The sequence below is a fragment of the Halyomorpha halys genome, unplaced genomic scaffold (assembly GCF_000696795.3).
Source record: "Halyomorpha halys isolate HHAL.00 unplaced genomic scaffold, Hhal_1.1 Scaffold629.1, whole genome shotgun sequence".
Lineage (NCBI taxonomy): Eukaryota > Metazoa > Arthropoda > Insecta > Hemiptera > Pentatomidae > Halyomorpha > Halyomorpha halys.
Window position 1 is genome coordinate 885,299 of NW_027111602.1, and position 21,494 is coordinate 906,792.

The 21,494-nt window shown below is 29.8% G+C and overlaps 1 protein-coding gene across 1 annotated transcript in view; it reads left to right on the forward strand.

Moving 5' to 3' along the window:
* Positions 1 to 4,133: 4,133 nt before the first annotated feature.
* Pgant1 (Polypeptide N-Acetylgalactosaminyltransferase 1) overlaps positions 4,134 to 21,494 on the forward strand; it is a 49,091-nt gene continuing 31,730 nt past the window's right edge. Inside the window, exon 1 of the mRNA XM_014427299.3 lies at positions 4,134 to 4,436. Coding sequence (XP_014282785.1) covers positions 4,295 to 4,436 — 142 coding nt within the window. The 5' untranslated portion in view covers positions 4,134 to 4,294. The remainder of the gene's footprint in view (positions 4,437 to 21,494) is intronic.

Genomic DNA, 21,494 nt, shown 5'->3' on the forward strand with positions numbered 1-21,494 from the left:
TGATTGTAAAAGGAAACTACAGGGAAAAAAAAAATATTTATTATATCTTATTATTATATCTCTTTATATCTGATTATACCATGTATGTGTAATTTATACATGTCCGATTACGGATTGATAAGTATGATGTGTGAGATAACAACCTGATGTATTTAGGCAGCATAGATAAATAAAGTATTTCTCTCTCTCCTTATGTTTCTTAGTCAATATGAACATAATTTTTATTTAAATTTTAATAGATTTTATCTTTTAATATATCATTAATGGTGAGTCCTTCTGAGGACCTCTATTCACCTTATCTCTCGTTCCTCCCCTCATTCCCATCATAAAATTTATCATAAGATTTATCAATTGAAAATTTATTATTATAGCTTTAATAATTTAAATAATGACTTAAAAATTGGGAATATAATTAATTAAATTACAAACTACCAGATGTACAAATATCTATGTATGTATGCAATTACTTATTTCGTCAGGGGGGTACGAAGAAAAAAAGAAGTTCTATTGATAAAGCTTAGAAATGTACATGGGGTAGACGTATTGTGCCCGTGATTTTTAATCATAAATTGTCTATTGATATAACTTAGGAATGGAAACGGGCCAGAGGCTGTATATTGCTAGCAATACTTAATGATAAGGGTTCTATTAATATAACTCAAATGGTCTGCTGTTTACCTAAATTAATTTACTGCAATGGGATCAATCAATGTATTTTTTACAATAAACTCACTTATATTTCCTCTTACATCTCATTTGTCTTTATATTTTAGATATACTTATACTATTAAATCATTAGTTAGTATACTTGAATATGTATTGTATAAGAAATGGAGTCATGATGATGATGATGATGATTTTTTTAATATATATGACTGATACAATTATTGTAGAGCTCTGTAAGCCTTCCTTAACTAGTTGTTTTTTATTTTATTACTTTATCTTTATTTACGCTCATCTTAAATTAATGAATTCAGTTGGAAAAGTTCTAAATTGAATATAATAAATTGTATATATAGTTAAGTCATACTCATAAGTTATAAGTATAACTTATTTAGTTGTTAGTTGTTTTATATATAGTTGAACTTGTATTAATGATCTTGTCTTATTGTTATATCAATTAAAATTCCCAATTCCATATAATATATAATTAATTTTTTCTTAAGTAATTTTAGTATACTTCTTTGGTTGTAAATTATCTTACAAAAATAATCTTGATGATTAGCGCACCATTTCATTATTCCACCACAAATTCCTTTTTATTAGAGCTGGGACTATTTTCTTTCTAAGTATAGTTTCTAATTAAAATGAAATATTACTTTATTTAAAAAGAAAAAATCCTGAAAAGGAAGAAAATTAAGTATCACATTTATGCTTTAAGTAGTATTTAATATAATCTTCCCTGGCCTTGAAACTAGATAAGAGCAGGGATTTCTTCATATGGAGACTAGGAGATGATAACCCTTAATCTGTACCCAATAATTTTAAAACTCAAAGAGTTAAAAATTTAAAATTTAGAAAACCAATTCAAACCACCAAAATCGTCATGAATGTTTTCACTTCAAGAGTTACAAAAATTTAAAACCAATAGTTTGAAATTATGAAACAGGAATTTTATCTATCCAAAGTTTTGTAAGGATAGAAAAAAGAAAATTAAGAACTGCCAAGAGTAAGTAACCACAAAAGTTATCTTATCTAAAAAAAAGTATTGAGGATTAAAATATTTCATAATACAGGTAGTTGGGAAATTTTAAATGTTTTAATTTAGTTGAGAAATCCGGTGAAAACTATCGGAAAACTTTAGATTTAAAAAAAAACTTTCATTTATTTATCTACTTAGTTGAAAATCATGGGAAGACTGTTTTATGTATGAGGACAATAATAAAAGATGCCTCAACAATTTTTAGAAACCAGTGGATTTTCGAGAGTCGACCTCTAAAAAAAAAAAACTATTACTTATTACCGGTTCCGTATTGTTGTTTACTGATGCTTTTACTTATACATGTATAAAGTTATATAATATCAGCAATATGCCATCGAATCAAGGATTCCATTTGGTTATTATAAATATAATATAATATCTTTGTTCTGGGAAACAAAGAGCTGCAAAAAATAATTAAGAGACAACATAGTTCTTTATTAAATGACTATTTGTCTGGAGTTTTTCAGTATATTTCTCCATTGTTAAGGAAATAGGAAAAGTAACAGCTCCTTTTACCCGGAAAAAGAGAGTGAATTTCACCAACTACAGGGAAAATTCGTGGGAACGAGAAAAAGTATGGTTACAATGGTATTTGTAATAATCAGCTCCCCTTGATTTGATTTGATTCAGTCTTTTCAGTAAATTTAATATAGATCATTATTTACTTTCACTTACCTTTATATAGAATATATAGTAAGGGTAATGATTACGGTCGTACAAAAATTTAAGTTTTAACGGAAATAATGTGTTGATTGGTCAAATCAATATTATTGCTCCATCCCGTCTGTAAAGAATTGTTAAGTGGTTAGGAAAGAGGCTGCTTCATCCTCCGGAACCTGTATCAAATCTGGTGATCATTGTAGCTAAATCAAAGTATACAAGTAAAAATAAATAATTTGGATATAGTCACTAGAACCTTACTTAATGAATTTTCGAAGTACGGTCTTAGTATTTCCATAAATGTTTCTTAAATTCATTAACATTCCACACAGTATACCAAACTTGGTGACAATTTTGTAAGATATAGTGATGTTGGGAGGTTAAAGAACAGTGGATACCTACTGTTTCGAGTTTCTGGAGTTATTTTTTGTTCTAATTTTCTTATCTCTCACCTAATTTTTTTTTGTTTCCACAAAATGCCTCTAAAGTAGTTTAGTACTGTAAACACAGTGATATTGGTTGGTATATGTAGTTTTATATTTATGCTGCTATGATTTAATAGTGGCAAAGATAAGAAAAAAGAAAAAAAAAAAAGGATTTTTTGCTAATTATGTTCCAAACAAAGTGTACATTTACTACAGAGAGCTACACATCTTCATTTCCTCTATTTTTCTACTGGAGAACAGATGTACCGGTGTTAAACTGTACTCAATCTTTCTCGAATAATGAAACAATGTTAATTCTTGCATTATTTTTAAGAGGTTAGTAAAATCGTTTTTTTAATAGTGACATATTTTGCTTTGCAACAGGTTGGAAGCAGCCATGGAAATTTAGACCTGAACTTTACGATGTTTCAATTTAAATCAACAGATGTATCTAATACGCACGGCAAAAAGGCAAAACGCAGCGTGGACTAAATGAGATTAGTAGTTATTGCTAAGATCCATAAAAAACTAACTGATAGCAACAAATAACGGAATTAATTAATAGCGAAATAATAAATTCACTCTTTGATAAAATTAGAGGTGAAACTTAACCCAATTTATGCTCCTGAAAACTTTGTTTCCATAATTCGTGTACCAAAAAAAAAAAACCGACACCCTTGTATGGTATTTGAAATGCATAAAGATTTCTTTGACATATAAAACCTTCCAGCAGCCAAAGGTAGTGCACCTTTCAGAAATATGAAAAATGAAGTAGTCAAAATAAGCGGATCAAAGTTACTGAAGTTTCAATTTCATTATTTGAAGTGTTTTATTAAACTGTTGGTGCATTAGGACCGGAGAAATCAATATAAGTTGAAAAAAAAATACTTGACAGTACCGTCAACAATTTCCGGTTCGTGTATTCCGAAAAGATAGCTGGGAGTTCATTTCATGGAACTTTTTTGGCGTGAAAAAAAACAAAAACAGATTAATGAAGCTCTTTCAGGGTCATTATCAAATTTCGTCAATGTATTAATAGTCTGAGAGATATATTGTTTCAATGATATTGGTAATGAAAGGTTGCCTCTACCTTTGACCAAATCAACATATTTTAATTTTGGGACTAATATTATTCTTTAAGGATTAAGGACTAATTCATTGCTAGCATCTGCCAGATTAGACCAGAAAGAAGGTTTTTAGGCTGAAAAATTGTTTCGTTAGATTGAGATTGTAAATTTTTGGGAGGAAAGCTTTCCAATATTTTGAAGTACGTTTCATATGAAACGATCATAAAGGTAAATTGTTTTTGTAATGTTGGTATTGCTAGACAGCTTAGCCGTCAATGTGGAAGGTTTCGCTTAGGTTTCCGAGACACTTCTCCACCTGTGATTAGTTGTGTGTGGCTAGTTCCCGTGTTGTTAACGGTGTATACTTCATAATTAGTTAGTTTTATGTCAGATTATCGCCTAAAGCACATGACTTCGTTTATTAGGTTAAAAAAATTAACATGACATTCATTGGAATTGGAAAGAGAAGATTTTTATTTAGATCCTTGGTGCTTTTCTCTGTTGTATTTTTATTTTGGATATGTTTTCTCCCTAAGGAAAGAAGATTACTTCTAGAGGAAAGAAATGAAATATCTGATTTTGGTAAGTTTATTTTTTTTTAATTCTCCTTTTCCTACCATTTTACTCAGTTTTAATAACTAAGGATCAGTATTATTACAGAAGGAAAATAATCAAAACAGTACCCTGTTGTCTGTTTTGTAGAACCAAAGATGTTAATTTTTTTTGTGTGATATTTTTATTTGCATTATTTAGGACTGAATGTGATACCTGTTTTTTGTTTTATGCATGTTACTGATAATATTTTACCTTATATGATTGACCTTTAAGGAATTATTTATTATTGTATGCACATAAAACAATGAAGTAAAAACAACTGAACATTCTGGGCAGAATTTCTTTTATTGTTCTAGCTTTATGTATATGTCTTAGTTAATTTTTGTGTTTAGTAAAAACAAAGAAAATGTTGATTGTGATAATGTAGGGTTTTCTATGATATAATATCATAGAAATTGTCCTATGATATAATATCATAGAAATTGTCCTATGATATAATATCATAGAAATTGTCCTATGATATAATATAATGTTTTTTGTTATATTTTCATTTGTTTATTTTTTTTTCTACATTTGCAATATATATAATTAAATTAAATCAACCATGAAATTGATGTTTCGGAAAAGCGTTGGTATGATTAAATTTTTTTCTAGACCATCTTCCATGGTATGTGTAAATTCTATGGTTCACTAGACAAGCTTTTTTCTATTCAAGAATTGACATCTTAGATTTTTTATTTGTGACTTAAGCCTTAATGTTTGTTACTGACTAAGTGTTATTTATTATTAATGCATATAAAATATTCATTGTTATTCTGGTTTCTGTAAAATGTATAACAACAATTTTATATTAATAAAATAGCTGAATGATTACAATAAAATGTTACATCTTTTTACTTTAAAAAAAAAAGATCCAGATAGGTTGCGAAGGTTTTTCCATTTCTCATTATTATAATAAAAGTTTTATTTTTATTTTCGAAAATATTTTCTTGGTTCTTTTTTATTTATTTATTTTTTGTTTAGTATAATTCAAATATATAAACTTGGGCATTCAATTTTAATGAAATATTATGAAAAATAAATTTTTAACTTTTAAATCTATTTGATCTATCTATAACAATTAATCTTGAACGAAAAATAGTTAACATAATTTTTATATCTATATGTGTTTATATAATTTAAATATTTCTCTTAATAAAATAGGTTACGTCATATGAATAAAATTGTATTCTATTGACATTGGTTTAGCGAGAGTTATCTTTTCTAAACTTTTAAGCAATTATATGTAAAATTTAGAAATATACCAGGTGATTACTGAAATTGATTATATTGTCATAACTCTTTAATATGATAGCCGATAAAATGACATAATTTTGATGCTTTTGAAGGCAATTTTGAATTGTGATTTGAAAAAAATGAAGATTATTAAGTATTAACAGATTTTCATTAAACAATATTGTTATTTTTTTATAAATAGATAACAAATAGTATGGGTTTTGAACATAAATATTGATGGCATTTAATTATTTTGCATATTTGACATATATGAAGTTTGAATTAAGTTGAATTTATTAAGTTTTGAATTAATTCTAATTTATTAAGTTTTGAACTAATTCTGTGGTTTTCTTGTTTTATAACACTCATTGATAAAAAATAATAAATGAGTATTTCTACTTGATGCTATCCATTAGATATTTTAAATTATTTTCTGTTTAGATGTTGGAAAATTTATCTGTTTGATGTGTTTCAGTAAGTTTTGAAAAGTCATATGACTTTATTGGATTTTAATCATTTAACCATAAATTTTAGGTGCTTTCTTCTGACCACACTCTCCTTAATCACCTCCTGAATTAATTTTTTTTTTATAGCTATTTTTCTAATGAAAGATATTACATTTATTCTATTAATGATTTCTATTAATGGTTTATGAATTTTTATTTGGTATATAATGTGATATTATGTTATGAAATATGTCTATAAATAAAGTTTTACTTGTATCCGGTTTTTATGATGGTATCATAGTTGTTTATGTACAATTAGTTTCTTTTGAATTTACATTCACTCATAAATGACTAGAAAATTATACTTTTGGAATTGAAGCCTGACGTAAGGGTTGGTCCAATTTTAGTCAATATTCAAAAGCATTATGTTATCATTTTTAATCTCTTAGGTTTAACTGTACCCTTCTACATTCAAAAAGTTTATTTCTTCATTGGAACATGTCTTTGAGCCAATTTCCTCATCTTCAAGTTGCAAATCTACAAACTATCATGTACCTATTTTAGGTGTAGTTGGAGTGTAATCTATGTCCCCTATTAATTGCTATGTTACATTGGTTCAAATCATCACTAAATGTTTTAAATTGACAGTAACCATTATTACCCTTTCTAGATTATGATCATTGTAATATATCTTTTTAAAAAGAGTCACTGAAAGGTCAATAAACCCTAAACAGACAGGAGTAGATGGGAGGATCAAGACCAATCTGTTGTGTTTGGGTTTGGGCAGGCATCACTGGAGGGATGTATTTAGACATCAATTTGTGATATTGGCATAGAATCTTTTGCTTAGCTAAGCCTTTGTTATTATTTAAAAAGGAGTAAAAATGGCCAAGATCATTGGGTTAATCCAATTAATTTGGTAATTTTTACTGGTATAATTTTTAAATTCCCTGTGACAGATCTCTGTCATGTAATATCAAAACAGTGAGAAAGTATGACATTGCTTGTTTACAGATTAATAGTAAACCTAATAATACAAAAAACTGATAATCATAAATAACAAACAATAGCTGTTATCGCACAGACTTTTTTTTTCAAATAAAAAGGCTTGGAAATCTGAAAGACATGGTTTATTAAATGTCAGAATGTAGGGAAATGTATTAAAATTTTAAAACCATTAAAAGTTTAAAGTTACGACAGTGCACCGTTAAGCCGTCTGCATGTGCCAGTTAGTTGACGTGCATGCACTGATAGTAACTAACAAGCAAATCCTGATTGTGCGACGGTGTACCACGACAGATAATGTCATTATTTTACGATGGTGGTGGCTGCGATAGCTGTCATTATCACTATCACTGTCACCGTAGAACCTGGGATAAAATATTGTTTAACAGTAAACACATGTTGTATTTTAGCTACAGCATATTCTTGAAGTTCACTTGTGTACATATAGCGGAGGAAATTACCATGTGGGTGACGAAATGCGGCATTGAAACTGAAATTAAACGTTGACTCAATAAAAATAGTATAATTATTTACAATTTGAGTTTTTTTGACCGCACCCGGACCATATTTCATTCATCATGTACGTATATTGATTAGAAACTTATGAAAACTTCTCTCTACTTACAGTTTCTACTAACTTAAATACTGTCCTTAGAATGGAAATAGTATAAACCTAAAACAAAGCAATTGAAAATGTGTATGGATAGTATGTATTTTATCGCATGTTTTTAATTATTCTTTAACATTATTGAAGCGTGTTTGCCTTTTTTTTCTATTTCTGGCGTTGTTTGCTTCATAGATACACTACTCTGACATATTTTAAGTTATTGTGAGATAGACTAAGGCATGCATACAATTCCTTTAATTTGGGCTATGGCTTTTGATTTGGGGAATTAATAAATTAGTTAGGAGGAACCCGTACTTTTAAATAAGTTGGTATTTGTATGAGAAAACCTTATGAACATATCTGTGAATGATTCATGGCTTGGAGAATCTGTTCTAAGGTTGAAACAAAACAAAAAAACATGTAACATGTTAAATACAAATCTACGTTTGGGCATATTAATTTAACCGAATTCATTAATAATAATCATAAAAATACGACCTATGAATTTGTATAACTCTACTTTGTTTTTTATTTTACTCTCTCAGCTTCTTACAGATATAGAAAAACATCAGGCTTATTTAAAAAAAAAATTCTAAATTAAAATCGTACATGCTTGAACCGTTGAATGGAAAAGTCAAAAATGGGGTTTAAGGATATTCATGGAAAAGTTTTATCTTGTCCAAAAGACGAATAGAAAACCAATAAACGCAAAAGGTCTAGTAGGTTCTGATTTTTTATTTGTTGGTAGGATTTGGATTGACATTTAAATTCTAAATTTGTGTCCTCGGTAGATGACCGGAAATTTATGTTATTCAAGAAAGACCCTTTCAAGAAAAATAGTTTCTTTAATTTTCAATTCCATGCCCACTATCATGGAAACTAGTAACCGCGGCAAAAACGTGCATAACTATTTTTAATTTGAGAAAATATGCTAAAAATTTAGTCCTTAGACAACTAATTACATTTAATGGCGCCCGAGATACAGTTTTTCCTTTAACACTAATTTTTTTTCATATATTAACATCATCATCTTATGACTGTCAATGTGGAAATTACCGTATCTACGATGGATATCATTACAAACTACATTATAAAAATTACAATAGAGAAAATTTAACTAATCATTTTGGGTACTTATAATTGTAGGTCTAATAGTTCCTAAGATATTAAACCTTTCTCAACAAAAAAACATTTTAGACAAATGTAATATTAGGTTCTGGTCAAAATCATTAAACAAAAAAATAAAGAAATATATGCTGCTATAGGGTGATTAATTACCAAATATTATTCATATTTCACCGGTTGAATTGATAATAAATTATTAACAAAATTAATCATAGGTGATGATAAAGTCATATTATTAATAAAGTAGGTCATTTACAAGATTATTGCGTTAAAAATCAAGAAATATTAATTAAAAATGCAACATATTACAATAGCATTGAATTTATTCATTACAAAATAAACAAACAAAAAATATTCACTTAGAAGGTAAACGATTTTACTAATATCCTCGGTGTGGTGTATCATAATATCTACTTTTTTGTTTTAATTTATTTTTAATTAGATGTTGAAACATTTATATTGTTGTTTTCCCTATTAGTTCAACGATAGATGATCTCTTCTTGAAACTCTGGGTACTCCCCTTATTTCTGTACGAAGTCTCTACCTCTTGGCCATCATACCCTCCTATACCTACCACTTAACCAATTCATTATTCAGACACTCCTGTCTTCAGTGAAACTTTACGATCCCTTGTGATTCTGTCTGTATCCACCTCTACAGTGGCATTCTTAAATTCAGCATCAGAAGAAGAAGTTGTCAGATGTCATCTGGAAAACTAACTTGGACTTTACCACTATTGGTCACATATTTCGGTGTTTTAGAACCTCGTGGAGGTTCCGCCCTCTTAAACATGTCAGTGAAGCTAGCTGAAAAGCCCTTTTTGTCTTTTCCAGTTCTTCCAGAGCAAGTTTCGTAGTCACAGTTCGGTAAAAATTAGTAAGCGATAAAACTATATGCTAGTGTTGTGTATAATATAATATTATGCTTATTTGTTTACGTGAAGGAAGGAATATAATGTAGGAGGTAAGCTGATAGGAAAAGTGATGCTAAAAAGGTGGGCCTTTTAATGGACCCGGGGGAGGGGAGGTAGCAAAGGAGTGGAGCCAGTTGGTGGCTGCCAACAAAAGTTTCAATTATATTACAATGGTGGACATTCCTATTAACGTCAATGTAAACCTAAATACTAAGGGCGTGGCCAACCCCCACTGTTTGGCTTCACTTTTGCTTTGAAGGATTGTAAAGTTATGCCACTCCCCCTTTATCAACGGTTCACTGATAAATAAACATTATCTTAATAACACTTTGAGGTGGTAGTTTTGTCGCAACTAATTTTTTCCCAATTCTGTCGGTAGTGCTCTCTAACGCCGTGTGAGGTAACTCGTAAAGACTTGGTGGACACTAGGGGTAGCGTTTGCGATAGAGTTTGATAATTTTTAAGATGAATGTTTACAACATTTTAGTTTTTTCTTTAAGAAAATGAACTACTATAGAGAACATTTGAAATAATTTAATACTTTCTTATCAAGGATAGTTTCTGTTTCTGTTGTTTAGTTTAGGTAAACAATTGAATTATTTGCTAATCGAAAATACGTGTTAGATGTTAAAAAATACTGTATTCTTCAAAAAATGTATTATTGATGGGGCTGTACAGAAACAAATAAGAAAAGTGGAAACTTTTTATAGGTATAGTTTTTACTTATGGATATAAGAAACTCAATATAAAATAAATAACTGTTATTCATTCATTGTGAATAGATCTCAAAATATAAACCTAAATAGACTGCACTACACTGGTGGTGGACAATATTGTCGGGTGAAAATAGGCTTCTTTTCAAAATCTCAGATAATATAATTTTACGTACAGTTTAATTCATTAAATATGACTTATTTACATAGTCAAGCTACTAATAATACTATACAACAAGTAATTGACTATAAATCTTAAAAATTAACGCGGCCATTTTCTAAAATCTTCCATACTAAGCCTACCTACCCGAAGGGAATGGTAAACTTTTCATAACTATGTTTTTCAAACGGTTTCACATCTGATTCCATTGAAGGATATTGGTTTTTGCAATTACTTCTAGATTTATTTACAATTTAACTAGACTAGACTATGCAGAATAGATGTGATTATGCTGTCTTATCTTTTAATAGGAGGGATTGACTGGATATCTCATCTACTAATGATAAATGATACAGTTTGGATCAATTTAAAACTAGTTTCACCTTGATTAGAGTTTTATTTACATGAATCTAACGATTCTTGCAATGTATCATATAAATTAGTTTTGAATTTTCATCAGATTTAGAAAATAAAACCATATACGTCTAATGTACTTATTTTATTAGAACTAATAAAATTGACAATTTTATAATTATACTTAGCATTTATTGCTTCATTGAGTGTAACATTTTTAAATTGGAGTTCTATCGATGGGTAGATTCTCCACATGTTTGTATCATGGCACTGTGTCACCTACAGCAAATTTACTTGTTGTATATATTTTTATACAGTTGTAAATAACAATAACTAAATTATTAAAAAAACAAAACATTTTTAAGCATAATTTATACTTTATAAACTGTTAAAACATTCGTTTTCATGTTACTAATAGCCTACTTTAGCTAATTTAACTGTTAAAAAAATTATAGTAGATTTATTTTGAACTCAGCCGTATGTTTTTATTTTTCGTCTCAATTGTTATTTTTTTTCCCTTCTCTCCCCGTTGAGGCGCCATAGATTATTTGTATGTATTAGACCTATTTTCCCGTTTTGAATGAGCGACTAGTGAGGGATTTATCGTTCTGAACTCATTTTTTATCAAACTCGGCTTAAATTTTGTTTTACATGTTGATTGCTTTTGAAAGATCATAAATTGCCTCAATTCAGGCTTCGAAACTCAGTAAGTTTACTAATTAGCTCTTATTTCAATGCCTTAGGTTATTTGATATTTTGCAGTGCTGGACCAACTGACATTTGTCCTGTACCTTCCATTGCAACACTCCATATGTTGCGAAATTTATATCTTTATGTCTGGTGAAAGTGAAAATTGCGCCGCTTACTTGGCCTCCGTGATCAAATGATATAAATCGGGTCGATGATTTTGGCGATATTCTGCCGCCATAATTGCTATAAAACAGCTCTGTCTACAAGTCGTGGAGAAAAGCCATCAGTTCAATTTATGCAATGTGTTTTGCAATTTCTAACGCATGATTTTTAAGTTATTGGATACCATTCCCTGATGTTCGTTTTACTTTGATGTTACCTTTTTTGATTTACTTGTCTCAGGTATAATTTGTTGTATCGGCCTCTCAACAGTGTGATTACCTAACTCGATAAGATACCCTTTCCATATTTCCAATATTCCGTGTTTCCATAAAAAATGTATATTAAGTTAAAAAAAATCCTTACAGTCCAAAATCCTTCGTAAAATCTTTAACGCTCCCTACTTTGTCACAAAACAAGTCATCAATCATGACCTCATGAGTTTTATTTACACGAATCTAACGATTCTTGCAATGGATCATATAAATTAGTTTTGAATTTTCATCAGATTTAGAAAATAAAACCATAGACGTCTAATGTACTTATTTTATTAGAGCTAATAGAATTGACAATATAATAATTACACTTAGTATTTATTGCTTCAATGAGTGTAACATTTTTAAATTGGAGTTCTATCAATGGGTAGATTCTCCACATGTTTGTATCATGTCACTATCTCACCTACATCAAATTTACTTGTTGTGTATATGTTATACAGTTGTAAATAACAATAAATAAATGATTACAAAAAAAAAAGTTCAAAAAGTATTACTATCTGTAACTTAAAACACGTAAACAAAATCGGAACACTTCAGTTTCATTAAACTCACCCTTATTTATTGAAATCATAGCTTTTTTTATTTACTTATCATATAAACCTTTTTTAATAATTGTATTAAAATATTTCTTAATTTTTATTTTATTATTGTTATTATAATATTTGTTATAGTTTTGTCGTTTTCGAACTTAGTCTGCTGGTAACCTGAGTTGAAATTGTAGGAACGTGCTTTAAAATTCATTCTCCAAGGCTTCGCTTCCGCTCTAATGTTTCTTCGTTTTCTTCTTCCAACGCTTTCAAGTGTTATGCCTTGCAAAATAAAAACAGAATATGAAACATGCATTTCTCTTTCATTTTTTGTTTGTTTCTATAACGGATATTAACCGAAGCGTTCCGCCCACCAGTCGCCCCTTAAAAAAAGTTAACTAGCGTAAAGGTTCCTGCTAAAGAACTTATAAGAGTTAGGTGGCACAGCTTCGGTATTTTTTTGTTTATAAATAATTACACTTTTGCTAAAATGTCAACCCTCTTTTAATATGCGCCTAAATAACTTTCATTCACAGTCTCTAAGAATCATTCTTGATATTAACATATTTGCAGGATTTGTTTCAAGAGAAAAATGAAGATAGATTTCTATGCATGTATATGGAAATTCATTTTTTCATGTTAAAATGATTTATTAATTATGTTATTCATTTGTACTAAATTTACATGTGCCCATTTAGCGCACCAAGAGAATTTGAGTTTTTGCAAGATTAACTGCTGGTTTTTTTGGTGTTTCGTTTTCTCAAGTTTTTATGTAAGACATCGTAAACCTTCTTTTTTTTATTTCTAGCATTTATTGCGAACCGTAGTCTTAGGGATCGTGGATTATTTAGGATTAATTTCTTGTATTTTTGTATTTTTAGAAAATTTATATTATTAAATGAATAATATTAGTTATGGTAAGTGCTGGAAGGTGAAACATATTAATTAACATATAATATTAACTTGAACCATCAAAACCCTCTAGTTTCTAATCGTGCTTCTTCTTCTATTCCTGACATCCTCAGAGGCGCCTGAAAAGAAAATGGCCTCGGGACCTTCTAGTATAAAAATATGATTAGAGTGTTACCAATGGGTAGTTTCTCTACATACCTGTATCACTCCATTTTTATATTACATCAAATTTAATGTGTTTTATGTAAATACAGTTGTAAATTGCAATAAATAAATAGAAAACAAAGAAATATTAACTTGTTAAAAATTAAAAATTATTTTAGTTACCTTATTTTACGATCAAATACCTTATTTTATAATTCTTTTAAGATAGCAATTATAGGATCTATAATACTAAATAAATATTATATTTGTAGTAAACGGCTTCACATTAATATTTTACGTGGTACATTATTATATTAGAAAACAAATTCATTATCAAGTGTTTCTAATGTGTTTTTTATCTATATTTTTGGTAGTATGTAGAGAATTTCTTCTTGTAATAATCTACTTAACTGTTTTTAAAATTATTTGATAATGATACAATTTTTTACCCGCTGCTTCGATATTACGCCATTAGTGGCTATCATACCTATTCTAACCAGAGTATGAAGGTCGAGTTTTTATTTCATGGATCACAACTAAATAAAAATCAATCCGTCCAGGTGGGACTCGAACCACCGCCGCTGCGGACTGGAGGTTGGTAAGGTGACGATTTAAACACGGTGTCTGTGTTTTTCAGTCTGTAAAATAATTAACGTATTTCTGTAAAACAATTAACTTATTTTTGCCAAATCCTGATTTACAACTTTTAAGGGAAGAACAATAAAGTCAAAGAGGGACATTTAGATTGATCGTGCCGGTCTAATAATTATGAATTCTGAGAAAATTTTGAAATTCTGTCATTTAAAATTTGAATTAGGGAGGAAGTATTAAATAAGTGGAGGGGAGGCTGTGAGCGCTTCATTTATGACGTGTGTTTAATTTTTTTTCTTGCCAATAATTGCGAAAATAATGGCCAAACAAGTTTTCTGCTTATTACGAAACATTGCAGGAGATCCTTACTGTTTGATATCTAAATAGCAAATAAGCGTCAGTCGTACTAATTAAGTAGGGATTTTCCTGATTAGGGTCTGTTTCATCAATATGACTTTTGAATGAAGGGCGTTATTAGTCCGAATAACACAGTGTTGGGACCCCTTAACTACCTTGAAATAGTTTAACTGTATACCATATGTGTAGTCGTCAGTTATAAGAAAGTAAGCAAAAAAAAATAATTTACATTAAAACAATGATACGTATTGACCTTTTTTCTAAGAATTCTTTAATGTACATTTTTGAAAATTCATATATATTTTTACAAACAATTATGTAAAGAAAAATAAATTAAATTATAATGATTGGTCATCGGTCAAATATTGGTTATACTCTCTATCATGTATTTAGTTCTTAGCGTGTGAAATCAGTAAGTGTAAAAAAGAGCGAAGTACCGTTGGGTAGTAGGCAGCTTTAAATGCCAGAAGTGTACTTTTAAGGCCGACAAGGTTCATGTGTTAGGAGACTGGCTCCGTTAACTGTTTTTCAGAACGGTAATCCTTACCTATCTTTTTTTGTAATCTATTCCACGATACAAATATAACTATTCTTGGAAATTAATATTTTTTTAAACTTATTACTCATGGTTCATTATTAGGGATAGGATTTTTATGTGCTAAAAAATCTGAAATATGTACATAAATATGTGCTTATAAATTGTCAAATATTTAAAAAAATATGTATTTATAAATTATGTATTATTCAACAACATAAATTACTAATTAATTAGTAATTTTATAACTTAAAAAAAGTTACATAAATTTGTACTTATTATATATTACATGAATAACATTTTAAAGAAATTATGTTAAAATATGTACAAAAAAATGTACTTAGAGAAAAGATAGCTGTTCTGTAACAAGATATTAATTAGTAGTGGTAATTAAACTTGGGGAGTGAAACAAGAGTAAGATGAGAAAGGACCATGGGAAGGGGGAAACAGAGAAATGGATTGAGGAGCAAACAAACAAATTCTAGGAAAATGCTACAGGAATAAGACCCTTGCTCTTTTTAATTGATTATGAGAAATTCTCGATGTAATTCTGTGTGAAAATTTATTATTGCCTCTGCTTTTAATTTATGTTTAAAGATGAAAATATAGAATTTTTACCCTCTATTTATGATAAATGATAAATTTCACCTTTATGTTTCTTGCGTTCTCTTGAATTTTACGTAGTTGTTGCGAAAAAGTATTTACAATTGAACAAATAATTTAAGGAAATACATGATTCAGGACAAAATATCTAAAAAAATAACAAATATTTCAGAAAATATGTGATTTACAACAAAATATGTAACAATATGTAAAAAAGGCCAAATATTCAAAAATATGTGAAATAAAAATGGCTTCTTTTGGCAAGAAATGTCTTGAAACATCGTTAGTTAGTAAGGAATCGAAGATATCATGGTCAGGTAAAAATATGTGAAAACATAAAAATCCTATCCCTATTCATTATATTTGCGAACTCCGTAAACTGTTCTTTGTATCAATTGGTACAATTACTCGCTGAAGATTAATTGAATCAAAATTTAATCAATATCCCTCTATAAATAAACAAAGTGGAAAAATAAATATGTTTCCATTTTTTATAGCTTATAGTTTTTATTTTAAACTAGATTTATTATTTATAAATTATGTTGTATTCTTATCTTGACAGGTTTACTTCATACTTACACACCAATTTATTGACTTCATTACTATCAATTTATACTTGTAAATTCGTATCATTATTATTATTTATATAGATTATTTTATTCATTATATTAGTTTTAGTTTTATTATTTTGTAGTTAATTGTATTGTATAAATTATATCATATGTTTTATCAATATAAATAATTTTAAAATTGTACCGTAAACCGTTGCAGCCTCCACTTTGCCCCATAATTAAAATTGTAATAAACACGTATTTTATTTTATATTTATCATTTTTAAATATTATTTTGCCACTGTCTGATGCTACCATCTGGTACCTACTCAAGAAAAAAAAACAGTACATAAATCAACTTAACAGTGCATAATATATTTAAATATAATACAGGGGGTTAATAATGTATGCATAAAATTGTTTATTTGTTTGGATTGCGCAACGGTACGAATTAGGAAGCTTTGGGTCGGCCAAAGTTCACTGTATTTGCAATTATAACAAAAAAAAATCTCTTTTGGGTCAAGTAATTCTCTAATTGGTTTTAAAAGTTTCCATTTGGTTATTATATGAATAAAATATTTATTATTTATTATCTAAAATTATTAATCTCATATCGCGTCGATTCACTTCATAATATCATAGAAAATTACATTTCACCTCTTTTTATGCATTGGTTACATTTCCTTTTTCGCTAATAGTATGTGCATTTTGGTTCAGATCTATTTAGGTTTATAGAATTTTATTATTGATTAAACAAATAAAATATTATTGCTATATCTATTATTAAAACGACGAACTTATACAAATTTATTTATCAATTAATATTAATTTGAAATACGTAAGTGAAAGTAAAAGTTAACTAAATTTATTTTACTTCAGATCAAAATTGAGTTTCTTAATGTATATTTTATTTTATTTATTTATTTTGAGCACTTTTATAATTTATGTCAAACTTATTTGACTTTTTTTTTAGTTAACTTATTTCAGTAAGTATCAATAATTTTACTAAGTATCGATATTTAATATTTTAGTAATTACGTTATTTAGGATTTTACTTTGCTCCAATATTTAATTAGTTTAGTATTGGTATTGTTGATAAATGTAAACTTTTATAATGTTAATTTAATTATACCCACAGTCAATCCTATATGAGCTTATTTAGCGGTATACCCTGCAACATAGACAGTTAATTTTCTTTACCTCGGCCAAAAGTTGTCTAATTTTTTAAAATAAAATTCCTTTCCTAGAAAAAAAACAACATAAAGAAGTTGATGATTTCGTCTATTGAATCACGATTGTAGGAATCTATCGATAGTTCATGTTACTTTCTTTGAATTTAGTACCGTCAATAATGTTACATCATTTGTAGAAAACCTCATTTTTATTACTTTCTTTAAATGTTGAATGCAACTGCGTTTAGTAATATTATCAGTGAGGTGGCCTCAAAGTGGTGGAACCTGTTTTAATATTGCCAAATTGCAAACTCGTCCACCCTTCAAACGCAATCCCCGCCTTATAAATATTCATAAGTATTACCTGGCGAACACATTTTTTTAATGCCGAAAAAAATTGAAAAGATTAGACATTTGACTGAATGAAATTTGGACCCCGGTTTTAGCATCCTTCATTGATAAATTTTTAAGTGATTTAAGGTTCACTTCTTTTCGAATTTGATCATTTTGTATTTTAAAATTATGGTGACGACATCCATATCAAGCGTGCCCAACCAAAGGTACGTGGGCTACAATGTACAATGGACGTTCAAAATTGCAATGGGAGGGGGGACTTTTAAAGGATTTTTAAGTTGGTTATTTAATTATGTTATTTTTAATTAACGCGCTACTCCATCCTTTATTACGTATATTGATGCTCTATTTATATTTACTTATTTTCTCTATTTCTTTTTTACTTCTCTATTCTCACATCGACTAACCAGTATGAAATGAGATATTTTAACTGTCGTTTATATTAAAAATAAGTCTAAAAGATACGTACATCCAGAAATTCTCTTTTTCTTCTATTTCTTCCTGCTTAGTACCTTATAGAGTGGATGTTCCTCTGTCCAGGCAAACCAAACCTCTCGATCCCAAGCCAGTACCCTCATGGAATCCCGGCTTTTCCCTTTCTCTCTCTCTCACTGTGGAGATGTAGGGCTTGTATTCTGGGTCTCCCTCTTGGGCGTTTTCCTGTTGGTCTGGCCTCAAAATATTTCCTTGGGTCCCTGTCTTCAATCATCCGACAGAGATGTTCAAACCATCTGAGTTCTCTCTTTCCAATGGTATCCTTTATAGAGACAGTTCCAAAATCCTCTCTTGTTCTCTCATTCCGTATGTGATTCCTCCTAATTCGGCCTACCACTCTCCAAAGGTATCTCATTTCTTGGTGCTTATCTAGTGCTATCCAGCTTTCACTTCAGTAAAGGAGGGTAGGTAGGTATACGGCCTTGAAGATGTGTACTTTGACGTTCTTCTCTACCTCCCTCTTCCCTTTAACTGTGCTGCAGAGGTGGAAGTATATTGAATTGTTTGCTTTATCCTATTGGATATCTATCCCAGAAATTCTCCAGTTTAACAAAAAACCTGAAAATCTTGGAGAAATACTCCACCAGTCCACCAGTTGAAGTGGAGCCGGCGGAACCAAGCAAACCACAACGGAGTTGTTGAACGTTTTAAAACCACCGTTTTTCACATCAAACCAATGCGAAGTTTTATAAAAATTACAAGATGAAATGTAGAAGCGACTCGGGTCTCCAAAAACCGAAGCCACCATATTTATTAAAAAGTTTCAACTTTCCTGCCAACAACTCAATGAAGTAGTGAATCTAGGAGCATTTTTATGTCAAAGTTGCTCTTACGAAACTAAACTAATATAAGAGTCATATAGAAAAATTATGAAATACCCCTGAGATACAGAAGCCGACTATCACACTAGCTAAGCGTTGAGGTTAGTCAGACAATTACACCACTCAACACCACCGGGCCATCAAAGAATAATGGACAACCATGGAGTACAAATACCAGGGTTCATACTTTTAAGTCACCTCCAATAAACTCCTAAGCCTTGGATGGGACGTTTAACTCCATTTTCCTTATTCAGCGGACCAAGTGACTATAACTTATTCTGGTCGCTACAGGACTCCTTGAATTGAGAACGTTTGAGAGTGTACAGAAACCACCTCGATCAGTTTTTTAGACATAAAACCTCAGGAGTTTTATGAACGTGGGATTATGAAGACAATAGATTGATAAAAGGTTGTTGAAAACAATGAACAATAACATTTGGAATAAAATATCGCCGTATTGTTCTGCTTTGAAAACACATATTCACACACAAAAAAATTCTCATTCCAATTGATTATGTGTTAGAATGAGGTTAAGTAGGGACAAATTTGTAACTTTGGGACATGTTGTTGTAGACCCTCAATAGGGAAAACAACTCCAATTCACTGTACTATCTTTGGAATACTTTCAATACAAACTTAAATAAAAATTCTTTTTTTTTAATCGTGTCAAGCAGAATTATTTTTTATCCTAAAAAACCAAAGGACTTAGTTGCTATCTCTTGGTTTTATATCACGATAAGGTAATTTCATATCAAAAATGGACAGTTCCAGTGTAACAATGGTTTTATAATTGAACATTACTTTACAATTGAAATAGAAATGTAAATTTAATATTGTGAATGCCCCCAACATATTTCCTTATAATTCGCTCCTACCTCACTGATAGAACCTTTAAAGTAAATCATAACCTAGCCTACCCATCTCTCTTTTCTCAGTCCGCCGGTGTTCCTCAAGATAGTATCTTAGGTCCCATTTTTTATACGGTATATACAGCTGACATCCCAACCCATCCTAACACAGTCCTAACAACATATGCTGATGACACATGTATACTTTCTGTAAACAACGACCCAACTAATGCATCACAAACACTACAGGCACACATAACATCTATTGAAGAATGGTGTAAAAACTGGAGAATCAAAATAAATCCTGACAAATCCCACCAGATCACCTTTACTCTCCGTCGTAAACCTCTGCCCTGTCCTACAGTATCCTTTCTAAATACACCACTAATGCCTGTTGAACAGATTCGATACTTAGGTAGGACTCCATCTTGACAAGAGACTTACTTGGATTCCACACACAAGACTGAAACGACAAGAAACTGCTCGTAGATTCCGATTGCTACAACACTTACTTGACAAACGCTCAAAACTTCCCATTCACTACAAAAAATTAGTTTACACTACGATAATCAGACCAATTTGGACATATGGAATTGAGCTCTGGGGCTCCACCAAACCATCAAATTCTTCCCGCATCCAATCGTTACAATCCAAAATCCTACGTAAAATCCTTGATGCTCCTTATTACGTCACAAATAAACTCATTCACAAAGACCTTAACATCCCATTCGTTGCAGATTTAACCCAAAACAGATATGCGTCTTTTCATTCCAAACTCCTTAACCATCCTAACCCATTAATTCTTAATCTTTCATCCTTAACAATCCCTGATAATCCTCCGAGGCGTCTGAAAAGATGATGGCCACGGGACCTTCTAATTTAAATTAATGTTTGAAGTACCACCAATGGGTGGCTCCTTCCCAAGATTTTCAAGTGTATATGACACATACAACATATTTACCTATTGTATTATTTTGTACAGTTGTAAATTGCATTAAAAAAAAAAAATATATGTTGTGAATGCAGTTCTTTACATCTAATTATTAGTATCTGTTGTCGATTCTATGATAACGATGAATTTATTATCACTTATGAGGGTTTTCTCGTTTGTGAGATATGAATGATAACACATCGGAATTCTGTGAATTACAGCTGGGGTTTCCTTGATAGTGGCGATGGGAGTTAATAATAACGAAAATAATCTTTATGGTAACCAACTAAAATATAAATCGGCTAACACCCGTCACAAGTTGCGACGCCTTAGTAGTCTTTCAGCTCCTAACCGAAACGGTCAATGAAATGAAAATTTAATGACTTAATTTATTAGATTTTAATATTCTCGAGTATTGTTTAGTTTTATTACACATCTTGTGCATATCTTGTAATAGACTATAAATTAATATTTCTTGAAAAACTAAATACAATAAAATAAAATAAAAAATATATATAT